A 16,282-nucleotide genomic window follows, 5' to 3' on the forward strand; every position below is an offset into this window, starting at 1 on the left:
ATAATGAAAATTCCCGTTCTTGGTCACATTATTACTCGTTGTGTTTGTTCAAAGTCTTTACGTGCTTTCCTCGCGATAATTTCCTTTTTTTTTTCCTTGCGACATGCAAATGAAACACAAAAGAAAAATTTGAGGAATTTTCGTCGTAACGCAAGAGAAAAACGTAATTTGTTATTTTTATAATGATATCTCAAAAAAGCGCGTCAAAGACGTGTAATTAAGGTATTTTTTAATTAAAATATAAATAAAATTAATTTTTGAAAATTTCTTAATTACTAACGATTTTTTTTTTTTTGAATTTCAGATTGCATTCCATCAAAACAGCGAGGGAATTTTTTTTTTCGTGTGTGATGTTTCCTGCGTGTCTAAAAATTTCCATATAAATGAAAAGAAGAAAAGAAAGGACTTTATGATTATTTTTATTAAAATACTTGCGACACGCAATTTCAGCGGTTTCATGAAATAAATAAAAGAACACGATTCGCACTAATGTTCACTTCAATCTTTTCCTCTCTCTCTCGGTTGACCTTTATCTCACTCTCACTTGGACACGTGACTCGTGCCAACAACTGTAGCGCTTTACTCTAATAGATCAATTTCCGTGACTTGCTAATAAAGCGCGACGTAACGCACACCAGATTACGACCGAGCCACGAATCTTGCTGCAAAAATAAATTACCGTCATAAAAGTGAACGCAAAAAAAGCGAAACAAACAAAATAATAAAGTAAGACAAAAAAAAAGGGAAATATGATAAATGTTTATCACTTACCGCTGTTGTTGATGAGGATGACGACGACGAGGACGTAGTGGATTTTACGTGTACGTTTATGGAAATTATTGCGAGGTAATAAAACGATATAAATATTAAAATATTTATGGGGAAAATAGAGTGAGTGTTGTTCAAATAAAAAAAAAAAACAAGAAACACACAAAAAAGTTTGGCGCAAAGCAGAGGCACTTTTGATATTTTTCTGTTTATGATTTGTGGAAATGAAATGGTTTCGTCTAATAAGCTAGGCGTCTCCATTATTACTCTTTTTTTAGGGATTTTTGGGGGAACTTTACATAATTTGGTTTTGTCACGCGAAACAATTTAGTCAAAGTTGTAAAGCAATCATGATAGCTCAAAAATGTGACAAAAGCCATAAAAAAATTGACTTAAACGTTTTTTTCTTATTTTTTAAAATTATTTTAAAATTTTTCTGACTTTTTTTGAATATTTACGGTTAAAAATAAACTGATAAAAATTTTTCTGAATTTTTCTAAATATTCACTATTCAAAATTTAAAAAAAAATATTAAATTTTACTGAATTTTTAACAATTTTTTTTAAACAAAACTTAAGATTTTTATTGAACTTCAAAAAAAAAAAATTTTTTTTCATGAGTTTTCCGAATTTTCATCGATTTTCATAATTTTTATAAATATTTTTGGCTTGTTATTTTTTTTTAATTTTAATCAAAAATGATAATTGATCAAAAATAAAATTAAAATTTTGGAAAAATTGAGAAATAAGAAAAAAAATAATTTTCCTTGAATTTTCATGAGTTTTCATCGATTTTTATAATTTTTATAAGTATTTTTGGCTTGTTATTTTTTTTTATTTCAATCAAAAATGAGAATTGATCAAAAAAAATTAGAAATTTAGAAAAAATTGAGAAAAATAAAAAAAAAATTAAAAAAAATAAAAAAAAATAGGAAAATTTAAAATATAATATTTGAAAAAAAAAAAACTAAACAAAACCAAATAAAGCAAAAACAAGTCACAATAAATCCTAGAAAATCTTTAAAGTTCGAAAAACTCATGAAAAATCTCATAAGCAGAACACATGCGGTGTTCACTAGATTTTTCGGCGTACATCACATTTTTTCTTCTGAAACACGGTTAAAAGCAAGATTTTACACTTGACTTGACTTCGTTTTAACACAAACAATATTTGAAAGACATATTTTGTTTGACGTAAATTTAATGAACTGAATTTGTTAAAAATTCAAGGACTTGCACGAAAAAAGACTTTTTACGAGTTCTTCGACTTTCTTTTGACTTTGCAGAAACTTTTACCAACATTTTACGATTCCTTTTTACTAAAAACAAGCAAAATGCAGTAAAAATATCAAATTGCCTCTTTTCTAGCATTCATAAAACAATAAACTTGACAATAAAGATGCCTTCTTGCAAGTGAATTTCGTTAAAGAAATAAAACCAAAAAAAAATGATTTAGTGAAAAATTTAAAAGAAAAATAAAAATTGGACTATATTTTACAAAAAAAAAATAAAAAAAATGTTGAAAAATAGTCTAAACACAACGACTTATCGCATTACAAATGACAACAAACAAACCATGTCATTAAATATCAATTTAGATGTGAATGCATCGTCGACTTCGGCCACCGTGATAACAACCTCCACGTCATCGGCAACAAAATTCATTCCACGCACCACGTTTCTGGACAATTTTTCGGACACGCTTATCGTGTACGGCAACGAGGTGACAAGTGTCAGTAACAGCAACACCTACAGCAGCAGTGACTTTAGTAGTTCATTTTTCGACGATTTTGCACGCGTCAACACCACAACGCTCGTGCTGGATCCCGTGCTAAATGCCACGAAAACGAATGCAACGAGTAGCGAAAATAGCTACCAAAATAGCATAATAATACCGTTGTACGCTGTGATTTTCGGGTGCTGTGTTATCGGAAACCTGCTGGTGATATTGACACTGGCACAAAACAAGCGGATGCGGACTGTGACAAATGTGTATCTATTAAATTTGGTAAGTACCGCAAATTTTCGTCCATAAATCATTGCGAAATTGGCGCGCGAAAGGAGGGTGTGTGTGTGTCCGGAATATTTAATTTGCGAGTGATTAATGAAAAGTCGCTTTAATTAATTTTTCGAAGAAAGGAGTTTTTGTCGTCGCATTATATTTTGACCTTGGGACAAGACAAAACAACTGTTTTACTGAGAATTTGAAAAACGATAACAAAATATTGACTTTCAAACCGAACTGAAAGAACATTGAACTTTTTTTTCTTGAGAAAATGTGTTTTTGACAAATGAAAATTTATTTAATATCTGATATAAAATAGATATAGTTTTTTAATTAATTCGTCTATTTGCTATATAAAGCGCCATCTGTAGTTCAAATTATAGTTTATTGATCCACAAAGCGCTCTCTGGAGTCAAAATTATATTTTTCTTATTTAAAAAAATCTTTTTTTTTCGAAAAATTTTATTTTCTTTCTTCTTAAGCGCCATCTGGAGTTAAATGTTAGCTTATTAACTCACGAAAGCGCCCTCTGGAGTTAAATTTAAACTTTTTGATTAACAAAGCGCCCTCTCGAGTAAGAAATTTATTTTTCAAAAAATTTAATTTTTAGCTCAAATTTCAATTTTTCTTGTTTAAAGCGCCATCTGTGGTTAAAATTACAAATTTCTTGATTCACAAAGTCATTCTGGAATTGAAATTTTAATTTTTTGATTCACGAAGCGCCTTCTGGAGACAAAATATTATTTTTGTTGTTTAAAAAATGCAATCTTTATCTTAAATTTAAATTTTTTTTTGAATAAAGCGCCCTCTGGAGTGAAAATTTAATTTTTTATTCAAAAAATACAATTTTTAGCTTTAATTTATAATTTTTCTTGACTAAAGCGCCATCTGTGGTTCAAATTTAATTTTCTTTGATGTACAAAGCGCCCTCTGGAGTCAAATTTTAGCCCTTTTTTTAAAGCGCCCTCTGAAGTTAAAATTTTATTTTTGTTATTTAAAAAAATTTTTTTTTTTCGAAAAATTTAATTTTCTTTTTATCTTAAGCGCCATCTGGAGTCAAAAATTTAACGTTTTGATTCACAAAGCGCCATCTGGAGTCAAAATTTTAACTTTTTGATTCACGAAGCGCCATCTGGAGTTAAAATTTTTACTTTTTGATTCAAGAAGCGCCCTCTGGAGTCAAAATTTTGACTTTTTTATTCACGAAGCGCCATCTGGAGTTAAAATTTTTACTTTTTGATTCAAGAAGCGCCCTCTGGAGTCAGACATTAACTTTTTAATTCACAAAGCGCCCTCTGAAGTCAAAATTATATTTTTCTTATTTTCAATGTTTTTTTTTATTAATTATTTTTTTTTTCAAATTTTTAAATCAATCCCTGAGTTTTCGTGAATTCATCGAAAGCTCGCGAAAAGTTTGAAATTCCGGTGACATCAACTGACTTTGGTCTTCCACGAGATTGTATCCCCACAAGAGCATTGCTTCCTCGCAATCTGCTTGAATCGCGTTTACTTCCGTCATATTTATATCTTTCATCCAATTCCGAATGACAGTCTTGGAATCACGATATGTCGCAAACATGTTGCCTTTTTGCTCGTTCGTATGTTCATTGAGAAAATTCTTTATACGATCATTGAACTCGATACCAAATTGCTTGAACATTTCTTCCGTAAAGGCATGCGGATTGCTTGCCAAGTCCTCAAAACGTACAATTTTCACGCGATTCGGATATTGCTTCATCAGGGGCTTTACATCTTCGTAATCCTGCACAAGCAAGGAACAATAAACTCCGATATTTCCGCAATCCGTTTTGGGTTTCGAGCAGAGGGATCTTCGCGAAACCTTGACAGCACGTGGATCACGTACTTGCAAAATGACATTGACATCCAGTTCGGGATCCTCAAGCAAATATTTGGCGAACTCGATGCGAGCTCGTACCAACTTCATGGTTTGCCGGGGAAATGTGTGACACAGTGCTGATCGAAAATGTGGTTTGCGACAAAGGATGCTTTGTTCCTTGCCGGTGCAGTAACGCTGGAGGTCTTTGTTGTAGTGCCAATGCAACGAAACGTTCATGTGTCGTTTGGTAGTTGATGTGTCGTAATCACACTTTAGTAGCGCCTTGACATGTGCAATCGCATGATCATCCGCACGGAGGAATTGCTTCACACCCAAATAGTTAAAGGGCTCGTAGAAATAATAAGTGCCCGGAATTGTATTAAAAATATCGCCGAGAAACGTCGATCCGCTTCGCCACGAACTGAATATGACGACGCGTTTTCGTTCGCGCAGCGGAAGCGGGAACATGTGCGAAGCATTTTCCGTCGCCAAGGCATTCATGAGACTCTGGTACATGATAATTGCCTTGGCAGCTCCCGATAAGGAATCTTCGTTACTTTGCAGCTCAAAAAGCCACTTTACGTGAGTCATTAGGTCGATATCCGTTTCGTAGCTCGAAAGACTCGCATGAAACTTGTAACGAACTATGAGATGAACACAAATTACGAAGAAAGCAAAAAGAACAATAATTGTCCAAACGCGAGTATTCCGAAAACTCATCTTTCTATAAAAACCTCCTAATTCTATTCAATTTGATTCAACACTAACGAAACTTTGACATTCGGAGACAAATTCAGCGCAAATAAAACAACTTTGTTTGAACAAATGTCACGAGTCGCTCGAATACTTTACCTTACATAACATAAAAAAAGTTTAAGTAACGTCGTTGCTTAAATAAAAAAAATCTCTTTACAAAATTTTAAATTAATAGTTTTTAGTTAGACAAAGTGCAAACAAATGAAGACAAAATTTATCTCGAGGGCATTTCGAGAACAATGTTAAAAAAAAAAAAAAATAGAGCACTTCATTTAGATACAAATAGTTTTTTTTTTCGTAGGCATGGATGACGCTACCACTAAAAATTCAATGAGAAAACTTTTTCATTTGCTGCATGACCTGAATAATATTTTTTTATGGTTCTAAAAAAGGGGCAATGAATTATTTCTTTTGTTGGGGTTTTATTTATGTTTTTCGTTAAAATTCATCCGATACTTTTGTTATGACTTCTGGTAAAATTTTACATAAAAACGAAAGACTTGACGGTGTTTGGCTTGATTTTTTTTATTAAATATTTTGTCAATTGGGCAGAGATTCATTTTCCATAAAAAAAAATCAAAATATGCACTGGGATAAAAATTTACAATGTGCATTGGGATGAAGTTTAAAAATGTGCATTGCGATGAAATTTTTTAAAAATTTCCATAGAATGATTTTGAACAACTTTTAAGTTCAAAATTTTGATATATTTACGTCAATTATTTTAAAATACATACTGGGATAAAATTTCAAATTTTCTATTAAGTAGAAATGTTAAAATGTGTACCGGGATAAAATTTCGAAATGTGTCCTTTTAGAGCTTTTTTTCAATAGTTTTTCCATGTTTTTGTCATTTTAAGAGAAAATTAATTAAAAATTTAATATTTTGTGGTTATACAAAAACCCTGAGGATCAAAAAAAAATTTAAATTTCACACTGGGTACCTGGGGACACATTTTAATATTTCTACCTGATTAACAATTAAAATTTTTGTCCCAGTACGTATTTTTCAATTGTTCTCAACCATTCTATGGATACTTTAAAAATTTCATCCCAATGCACATTTTAAAATTTTATCCCAGTGCATATTTTGATTTTTTTTAATATTGTGTAAAAATTTTAGAATATGCATTGGGACAAAAGCCTAAAAGGTATTTTTCTCCAAAAATACAAAATTCGTACTTCAAAAACATTTCAAAATGTGCACTGGGTCACATCACGTAATTTATGTTTTATTTGGCATTTCGAACAGATGGAACAAAAACTCTTCAAAATGCAATAAAAAAGATGTTAGTAAATAAAAAATATATTTGTACGTGATCGTAACTCTTTTTTTTTATTCAATCCACTCACAAATCTTATCAATTTGTCATGTGTCAGTCAGAAGAGCGATATGCAAATACGACATCGAAATCCCTGTTCGTTGAAACCTTTTCACAAATGCAAAACCTAAATTCAATCCGAATTTTCAATCTGATATGCAAAATAAAACTGATAGACAAATGTACTTGTTTCCAGCAATGTACACGTGTAAATTTGTTGCTCGCTAAAATTGAATGAATATGCTGATTTGATATTTCATCTACATTGTACTGGAATAAGAAACAACTTCCTGCATACAAATTTATCGCGCAATATTTGATTAGAAATTGTGCATTTGTTTGACAGTTTAATTAAAAGAGGAAAATATCATTAATAAAGGAAAGAAGAGAGCAATCTTCTGTAAATGTTATCGCAATCATGATCAAATAAGAGAGAAAAGGCAAAATAAATATTTTTTATTTATATAAAGCTTTATCTTGTTGCATCAAATGTAGAAATAGTTTCTTCATTTCTTTGAAAATGTTCTTCAAACAATGTTGCTATTTAATTGCAGAAAATGTAATAACAAACTATCTTTTTATTATTACATTATTCTTGGAAATTTATTGAATGAACAAATATTTACAAAAAAAAGCTAAAGAAAACATTTTATTATGAGAACATTCTACTGTAGGTCTTCCGCGAAAATTTTATGCATTTAAAATTAATAAAAAAATGAAAGCCTAAAAGGATAAATCGCACTTTTTAAAAAACTGCGAAAAACGATTTTAAAATTTTAATTGACTTTTTAACTATTTAGTAATTTTCAAGCTTAAAAAAGTAAATGCAAGGTCATCAAAAACAATTTTTGTACAGAAAAATTCTTATCATATCATTTACGAATAATTTTGGGCAATTTTCTCTTGAGAAAAAGGAAAATTCGCACAATTGTTTCAAATTTTATAAAAATGAGATTTTAAAAGTAATTTTATAATTTTTCCAAATTTTTTTATTTAAATTGACTTTTTCCGAAGTAACAAACCGTAAACAAGACAAAAACTTAAATGAAAAATTAAATTTATAAATTATGCATGTTTTTAAATATTTCATAAATCATTAAATTTAATAAAAAAAATGCTTAACCACTTGTTTCGTTAGAAAAATTACATAAAAGCTTCTAAAATTATTTTTTATCCAATCTCAGAACATATAAAATCTGACGGCTGTCAATGCTGGCGTTATATGTTGCATTTGTTGACACTCTGTGTTAGCGATATCTTTCCAGAAATAAAGGCCGTAATTTTTGATACGACAAAGCTCATCAATTTTTTTTTAGTTGAGTATTTTTGATTAAATCGATTACAATTTTTTTTTTCATGGTAAAAAATTTTAAAAACTAATAAAAAAAGAAAATTATACTGACTATTTTATATATTCATCATTCCTCCATTCCAAATACTTTGACATTTTTTTTAATTCTGTGTTGAAAAATAATTGGGTGCATTGCATTACGATTATTTTTTCCATCATAATTTTTTATGATGATGGAAAAAAAAATTTTTTTTAATTTAAAAAAAAAATTAGTTTTTTGGTGAATATTTTATGACGTTTTCCAATTTATCCTTTTTTTTTTTGTAAATTTTTGCAATTTGCAATATTGAAATAGAATTCACATTTTTTAAAACCTCTCATTATTAACACATTTTTGTCAAAAAACTGCAGTTGTGCGATTTATCATTTTAGCTTTTTCAGGTATTTTCTAAAAAAATCTATGGCGCTGAAACTTTAGATTTTTATAAAACCCTCTGAACGAGACTTATGAATAAAAAAAGACTGACTGAACTTTTTAATTTTTTTTTAAGAAATAAATATCTGTTTTTTTATTTTTAAAAAAAAAAAAGATTTTTATAAAATTTACAATGAATTTAATTTTGTAAAGAAATAAAAATCGAAAAAAATGAACTTGAATTTGTTATTTCAAAATGAGTGAAAAAACATTCTAAAACTACCTACAAATTGATATTTCAATAAAAAAAAAAAATTTTTTTCCTATAATTTCTACCTTCATCTCTCTATTTCTACTAAAACAAAAAAAAAAGTTTTTAATTAAAACTGTTTGCAAGAACGTTTAAAACGATATCTTTTTAATAGAATGAAAGATTAGTGACAATCATTTATTTTTATCTCTCGCTTCAAAACATTTTTCCCTTGGGCTGCTGATTCTGAAGTTAACAAGAGTGACAATTTATAAATAAATCCTCATAAAATTCCTGTATTTTTTCGCACGTGACACACATTAGGAAGCAATTATCGTCAAGAAACGAGAAAAAAAAATGTAATTAATTAACATTAATTGCTATTGACTATCCAGCTGATTTAATACGAGACCTTCAATGCGAAAAATTGAAAGTAAGTTTTGAAACTTTCTCTGTGATGAATGTCAAAAGTCGTGTCAAGCTCATTCACATCAGTTGGTGTCTTAATATGATTTCATGTAATTGGAAATGCTAATTTTACGGCTGAATCACGTCTCGACAAGAAGGAAAACGTGTCATCTCACTTTTGTGGCTTATACCTTTTAATACGATCGGATGTAGGTAATGCCACGAAAAAAAAATGTTATGATTTATTTTCCTAGAATTGATTTCTCTTTTTTTTTACGTCAATTTTTCTTTTTTCTCACTTTGCACGTGTTGTCAAGGTAAAACATTATTTTCGCGCGGAAAAGTAATCCCACTTTCTTTTCTTGCATTAATGATGTCATTTATATTCAAAAGAAATTAAAAACGTGTTAACACAAACCGTAAAGATTTTCGTAGAATGATTTGGGTAGGAAGACTTTAAGACTGTAATTAACGATAAACTTGTTTCTTTTTTGGATTGGATAAGGCGATTACTTATGGAGTAAGTAATTTTTTTTTCTTATTGAGATGAGTGGTGGTTACGATGTTCACTTGGGACGATGTGTCGTGAACAGAATATTGAAGGGAAATATGGTAAAGTTACTTTAAGGTTGTGGCAAAATTCGGAGAGAAAGGTAGGAAAGAAGGTAAAAAACATGTCATTAATTCCTTTAAGGTAATTTTTGATAAGAAATCCCTTGTAAAATATAATCTGAAAATCTCTTTGGGGTAATTAGAAGAATTACATGGAAAACCGATGTTGACTTAACGATTTCAACACTAATGAAAATTGTGATTTACATCAGACTAAATACTTTATAATCTAAACCATTAAGAGCTGTAAAAGGTTTAGCATGGCAAGATTTTGGATGGAACTTATTCCGGCTTCTCATTTTGACATTACATTTCTATCGTTCGTATTCTCATCAATGGTAACGAATTTCAAAAGTTTTCGATTTCAGAAGTTTAAGTTAATTTTTTTCTTAAAACTTTTGAAATCGATTTTGAAATTCGAGAATTTAATATGTGAAAAAGAAGGTTTCTACGACTGATAGTTGTCGATAGAGAAAAAACAGAACTGAATCTTCTTCTTCTTTCTTCTTCTTTGCTTTTATAAAAATTTTTCGTCTTAAAACTACACAATTTTTTATCTTGGTTTCAATTAATTAATTAATTGGTCCAAGATTATGATTCTGAAAGGACCTCAATCTTCGCCTCGGCTCTTGTCACTGTCGCTGTTCGTCTTCCGTAAGTCCATATAATTCTCTTTTTTTTTGCATCTGTCGTAGCCATGTTGTTTTCGGAGCTCCTCTTCGGCGTATTAGGGAAACTTCCATATTGATCTGATTGAACTGAATCAAGGATTTGAAAATTTCATATATTATACCTTCTGGGCGAAAAATGAGTCTTATTGATCCCTTAAGAGGTCAATTTGATCCCTTCAAGAAGTCCTTAGTGACTTTTCTGTTCCCTTAAGCTTAAGAGATCAATTTGATTGCTTAAGAGGTCAATTTTTAGCCTTTCAAGATGTCCTTAAGGGATCAATCTGACCCGTTTTTCGCCCGTAGAGTAAAATTTTCAAATCCGATTCGGTTTGGTTTTGTCTCTACTGACAACTCTTAGTCGTAGAAACCTCATACACAAGGATGATGTTCTGTAGCTCTCTACCTGCCTCACAGGATGTAAAACAATATTAAACTTGTTTATTGACTATTCACATTTCTTCTCGGAATTAACTTAGCTATTGCAAGGCTTCCAATAATCCAAGCTATGAAATTACTTTTTGCTCATATTTCATTTCAACAGGTGAATTGTTGCTTCGTTATTGTTTTGTCTCGAATCAAACTACTACCTACATAGTTTCATGCAGACTTAGTCTGAAGCAGTAGATTTGGTCCATCATATTGAATGTTGTTCGTGATCCGATTAGAACTTTAATTCATTCAAACGAATTTTTGAGCTTTATAATCAAATTTTACATTGAGCTTAAATTTCGTATAGACTTTCGGTAAATATGTATAAAAGATTTTTTGACATTGTGGTTTTCTTTGATATGCAAAATATCAAAAGACTTTAGTATTTCACCCAAATTTGTGTCTTGCAAAAGTATGATATGTTCTACATTTCTTGCATCTCCTTTTAGCTATTTATGTTATAAGAGCATTAAACTTGCCATACGTACAAAATTCATAACATATTTTGCTAATTTATTGTAAGGAAGCTTTAGAATTAATGTTCAGTAAATTTCATCTTTAGTGAAAACTAATTCCTTGAAATATCCATTAAAACAATTCTATAAATATCTCATTAGTTACGTTCAATTTAACAAAGAAGCCACATTTGTGGTTTTAGGTAATAACTCACTTCCATAGATTACTACGTCAAAATATATCATCTTGCAGCAAAACTTGACACTAAGACCTGCAAAAGACAAAATCAACAATTTTAATGAACATGATGCTCTAAGCTATAATGTAAAACTAATATTTATTCTACGTTTCATTAAATCATTCTCTTGACAAATTGAAAGTAATATTTCCTTTCCTCTTTATTTCTCTCATTCGTCATAAGAAGATATAAAATTCATCACTCATGAAAATGTCGCAAACTTTAAATTCCTTCCGCGTCAAATTTTATGAAATTATATTCCTCTGTATTCACGTGCCGCGTGTCATTTCATATTTTTGCGCTAAAATGAAACCAATGACTTCAAATGAACTGTCGCTGATTGATAAGAAAAGCTCTTGGCGAAAATGATAAAGAAGTAAAAGTGAAATTGAATGAAAGACTGTGAAAATTGATAAATTTTTCAAATTGGAACAGAAAGTGTATTGATCGATTTGAGGCAGGTGAATAAATTGACACATATTTTTTTCTCTTCTTTTTTTGGCTTTTACGTATCTTGTAGCTGTTCATTTTGTGTGACGTAACATTTTACCGACGAATGTGATGTGAATGGAAAACATTTTAGATGGTTAACCTCAAAAGTGGTTTTCCGAATCTATTAAATAAAAAGGAGCAAATGTGCAGAATTTTCAGGGCATTTAAATCTGATTTATGATCAAAAGTGGGGATGAAAAAGGACGGAAAATCCAATAAAGAGTAACATACCTCTACATATTTGCTTAGTGTTATTCCCTCATCACTGTCGTGTTTGGCTTCTTTGTCTTATGGTTTACTCAATTTTTTAATTTAACTTTTTTTTTTCGTTGGACAACCATTTCTTGCATGTTTAACTTTCGCCTTGCCGCTCAAGTATTTGCCATTTGATGACCTTTATCAGCCCAACGTTACCTTCGGTAAAATTCTCATGGGCCACCGATCACACGAATCGGCAACGTATGAATGAAACAACAAAAAAAAATGTGGGATATTTATCTTCCTAATATCAATTTCACGCTGATCCTTATTTATGTGGGAAGAAGAAAGTCAAGAAGTGTATGCTGCCGCTGTGATAAATGGATAATCGATAAGAACATATAAGACAGTGATAATCTTATGTGTGAAAAAGGGAATGTAGTGCAGGCGCCTGGCTGTAATTGAAATATTTTCTACTGAAGCGTGAGATTGTGCAAGTTGATGACACGTTTTTTTCTATTTTATCTTGATACTATAAAAAATTAGCGAACTCGTCAACCCTTTTATTCGGAATTTTAATCGTAAAAGAATATTGGTACTTTGAACGTTTTTGAGTTTAATGCGAAAAAAAGAGTTAAAACTCAAACACATTTGCATTTTTTCATTCCATTACACAATTTGATTGCCTTTTGACACAATTTTAAACTTAATTTTTTATAAAATTGATTTTTTTAAACCCAATAGAAATTTTGCATTTTTAACCCAGTGCACAATGTAAAATGTCTTCAAAATTCGTATTTTAATTTTTTTTTCCAATACACATTCTAAATTCTCACGTTCATAAAAATTTAAATAATCCCAGTGCACATTTTGAATTTTCAACCCAGTGCACAATAAAAATTTATATTTTCTAAATTCTCACGTTCATAAAAATTTAACATTTTAAATCTTCGACCCAGTGTGAAATTTATTTTTTACGACAAATTTTTTAAATTTAAACCAAGTAACTTACCTTTTTTCATTAACTTCACAATTTTTGTTTTATTTTGTTTTTCTTTTGATATCACTGAAACACAGCTTTAAAATTCACCCTTTAACAATCGCAAACCAAAGACACAGTTATAAAATATTTAAATGAGTCCTTTAAAAAAAAGCATAAGCCGTCACTTGAGTGTCTACGAGGGATTTCAGATATAAATCATAAAATTATTTTAATTTTCTGCACGCTTCCCGTGATAAATGGCAGCAATTTGCGTTACGTGGTTTTATGGAACATTTTTGTTAGTCACAATTTGAGATGAGGAAAAAGTCAACTAACCGCTTAATTTCTCCAAAATTTTAGACAACTTTTGGATTAGCTTTATTTGTCTTTTGCATGTGGTTTTTTCATTTATCCATGGCGAAATAAAAGTTGATGAGCAATTAAAAATGTGTTTTACGAGGAATTTGGTTTATTTTTTCCTCGTGAAATGTTATGACAAATATGGGTTTCTATGCTGACAGTTTAATTTGCGTGAGCGTAGAGTTCTGGGAAATTTTTTACTGTGGGAGAGAAAAATCTCGAAAACACAAAAATGTCATAAAGTGGAAACGATATGAGTCCACTCTTATTTTTGTATGGCGCCATCCATTTACGGCGTCGGATAAAAAGGGACATTTTTTGACCCCCACCCCCTCTATAATCGGAAACCGTCGGAATTTAAAGACCCCCCCTTAATTTACGACGTACTTTTTAGTAAAATACCCCCCCCCCCCCCTTTTTCAAGAAAAATTTTTAAAAAATAGCTCAGATTTATATGGAAATTTGTGAAAAATTGTACATGTTTACTCAGTAAGTTAAAAAACAGATCAAAAAAGTTTGAAGCGCTTAAATATTACTGACAAATTGAACAAAAAATCTTAACTATAGAGAATTTATACGACGTCGTATTTTCGTTTTACCCCCCCCTCCCCCTACGTCGAAATCCATCGGAAATTCATGGACCCCCACTCCCCCTCAAACTCCCGACGCCGTAAATGGATGGCGCCTATTTGTTTTGCTGCAACTAATTACGAGAGGAAATAATATTTGAGATAAACTTTTCAGACAACTCAAGTTTTTTTTTTTGATGAGGTTTTGCCTTCATGGAAAACGATTTGTTTCTTACCATGATTAAATTTCTTGTCAAAAGAAGTTTGTCTGTGGAACAAAAAATAATAATAATTTTTCATTCACTTTGAGAGAACATCAATCTCCTTCCTTCGTGTCAGCTTCATTCGTGTGTCAGTTAATGAAAAAAGTTTGTGTCATTTTTTTCTAATTATAGTTTGAGAACCTTTGACTTGTTGCTTGTTTCTTTGTACTTAAAAAGTTTGATAAAGACTCAACAAGTTATGTCTAGTATCATTAAAATTGCAATTTGCATATTTCTTAGAAAAGATGAAAAAATGCAATATTATCATTGACATTGTCAACCTCGTTATTATAACCGCAGACGAGCAGTGCACAAAACAATTCCCAAATGCAGCAAATGAAAACGTTTTATGCAAGTGCGCATTTGCATTAACAGGGCACATCATCCGATTTCACCAAAAAATATGACATAAGTTTTTTTTTTATTTTTTGTTACTTAGGCCGCTACAAACGAAAATCAAAAATAAAGTCCGATGCCCCATTTTAAAAGTCAAAAATCCAATGGGGCAAAATAAAAAATAATTTAAAAATTTCATTGTTGATTTTTGTTCTATTTTCATAAAAAGACATTTTCAAAAAAATTTATAAAAAAATTTCAATAGGCAAAAATTACTTTTGTGTTGAAAAAAATCCAAAATTTAAATTGAATTTTCTTCCTAAAAAAATATTTCATTTCGATTTTCATGATTTTCAAGCAATTTTGTAATCTTTTATAAATATCTTTGAATCAAAATTTTTTCTTTTGAAAAAATTTTTAATTTCACTGGATTTCTTGAGTAAAGTAAGTTTTTCTTTTTTTTTTATATTGCAAACCTACCATTGCTTCAGAAAAGCCAAAAATATCAATTTTCTACTTTAGGCCTAACTAACAAAATATTTTCAAATATTTCCTACTCAAAAAATATTTTTGTCATCATTATGTTGGTTCCTAAATTAATGCTCAAGACTGAAAGACGTAGATATCTTCTTGATTAGCCTCCAGGATTGTTCTGAGAATCTTTCGTTGAAAGGAGAGTAGCAGGTGTTCATAGTTCGTGGTTGTTGGACAGTTTAAGATCCATAAAATACAAATGGCTTAATGAGTGTCTTGTAGATAGCAAACTTGGTATAAATTGTCAAGATTTTCATTAAAATTTTTCACTAACATTTAATTTTATTTTAAAAAAACTATTAACGCTGCTCCAAATTTTTTTCTATGTTTTTGTCCCCTGCCCCATTTCAAATGCCGAAAATCAACAATCAAAAATAAAAAAAAAAAAAATTTCAAAAAATTTTGACATTTTTTGGTCTTTTTATTTTTTCAAGGAATTTTCAAAAATTTTTTAAAATATTTTAAATTTTACAAGAATTTTTGTATTGAAAAACGAAATTTAACATGAAAAATTTATTCTCAAAAATATTTACAAAAAAAAAAAAAATTCTTTTAAATTTTTTGACAGTTTTTTTATGAGATTTTTTTGTTTTTATTTTTATCTTGAAATATTTTAAGATTAATTTTAAATTACCAAATATCAACGTAAATATCATAAGGGTCAAAAATTGTTTAAATTTTGTCATTTTGTATGAAAAAGTATTTCAAAGCTTTTTTTTATTCCCCCCCCCTATTTTAGAAAAAAAGTTTTGGGACAAAAACATCGAGAAAAATTTAAAACGGCTCAAGTCTTATTTGATTTTTTTTTCAAAATTTTCAATTTAATTTTTTTTTGTATAAATACATACCTGGTCAATTATTTTGATACTCTGTACCTTCTAAGACTTAGAATCTAATTTGCGATGGTTTTCTTTTCACTCTACTGCCATCAATGTAATTCAGTCGCTCGCTATTTCCTCTTGTTGTCCTGACGACCATGATGCTGATGATGATGATGACAATTCTAAATTGGCACCGCACTGGTAAGAAATACTTCTGATAGCACAGAAAATAACAACTAAAAGTATGTGTCTCAATGGATTTTAACTGAC

At 29.9% G+C, this 16,282-nt stretch overlaps 1 protein-coding gene across 1 annotated transcript in view; it reads left to right on the forward strand.

Annotated features, from left to right (window-relative positions):
* The first annotated feature begins 2,343 nt into the window (after positions 1–2,343).
* LOC134835461 (neuropeptide SIFamide receptor-like) overlaps positions 2,344–16,282 on the forward strand; it is a 30,438-nt gene continuing 16,499 nt past the window's right edge. The window contains exon 1 of the mRNA XM_063850339.1: positions 2,344–2,775. Coding sequence (XP_063706409.1) covers positions 2,344–2,775 — 432 coding nt within the window. The remainder of the gene's footprint in view (positions 2,776–16,282) is intronic.

The sequence above is a fragment of the Culicoides brevitarsis genome, chromosome 3 (genome assembly GCF_036172545.1).
Source record: "Culicoides brevitarsis isolate CSIRO-B50_1 chromosome 3, AGI_CSIRO_Cbre_v1, whole genome shotgun sequence".
NCBI lineage: Eukaryota > Metazoa > Arthropoda > Insecta > Diptera > Ceratopogonidae > Culicoides > Culicoides brevitarsis.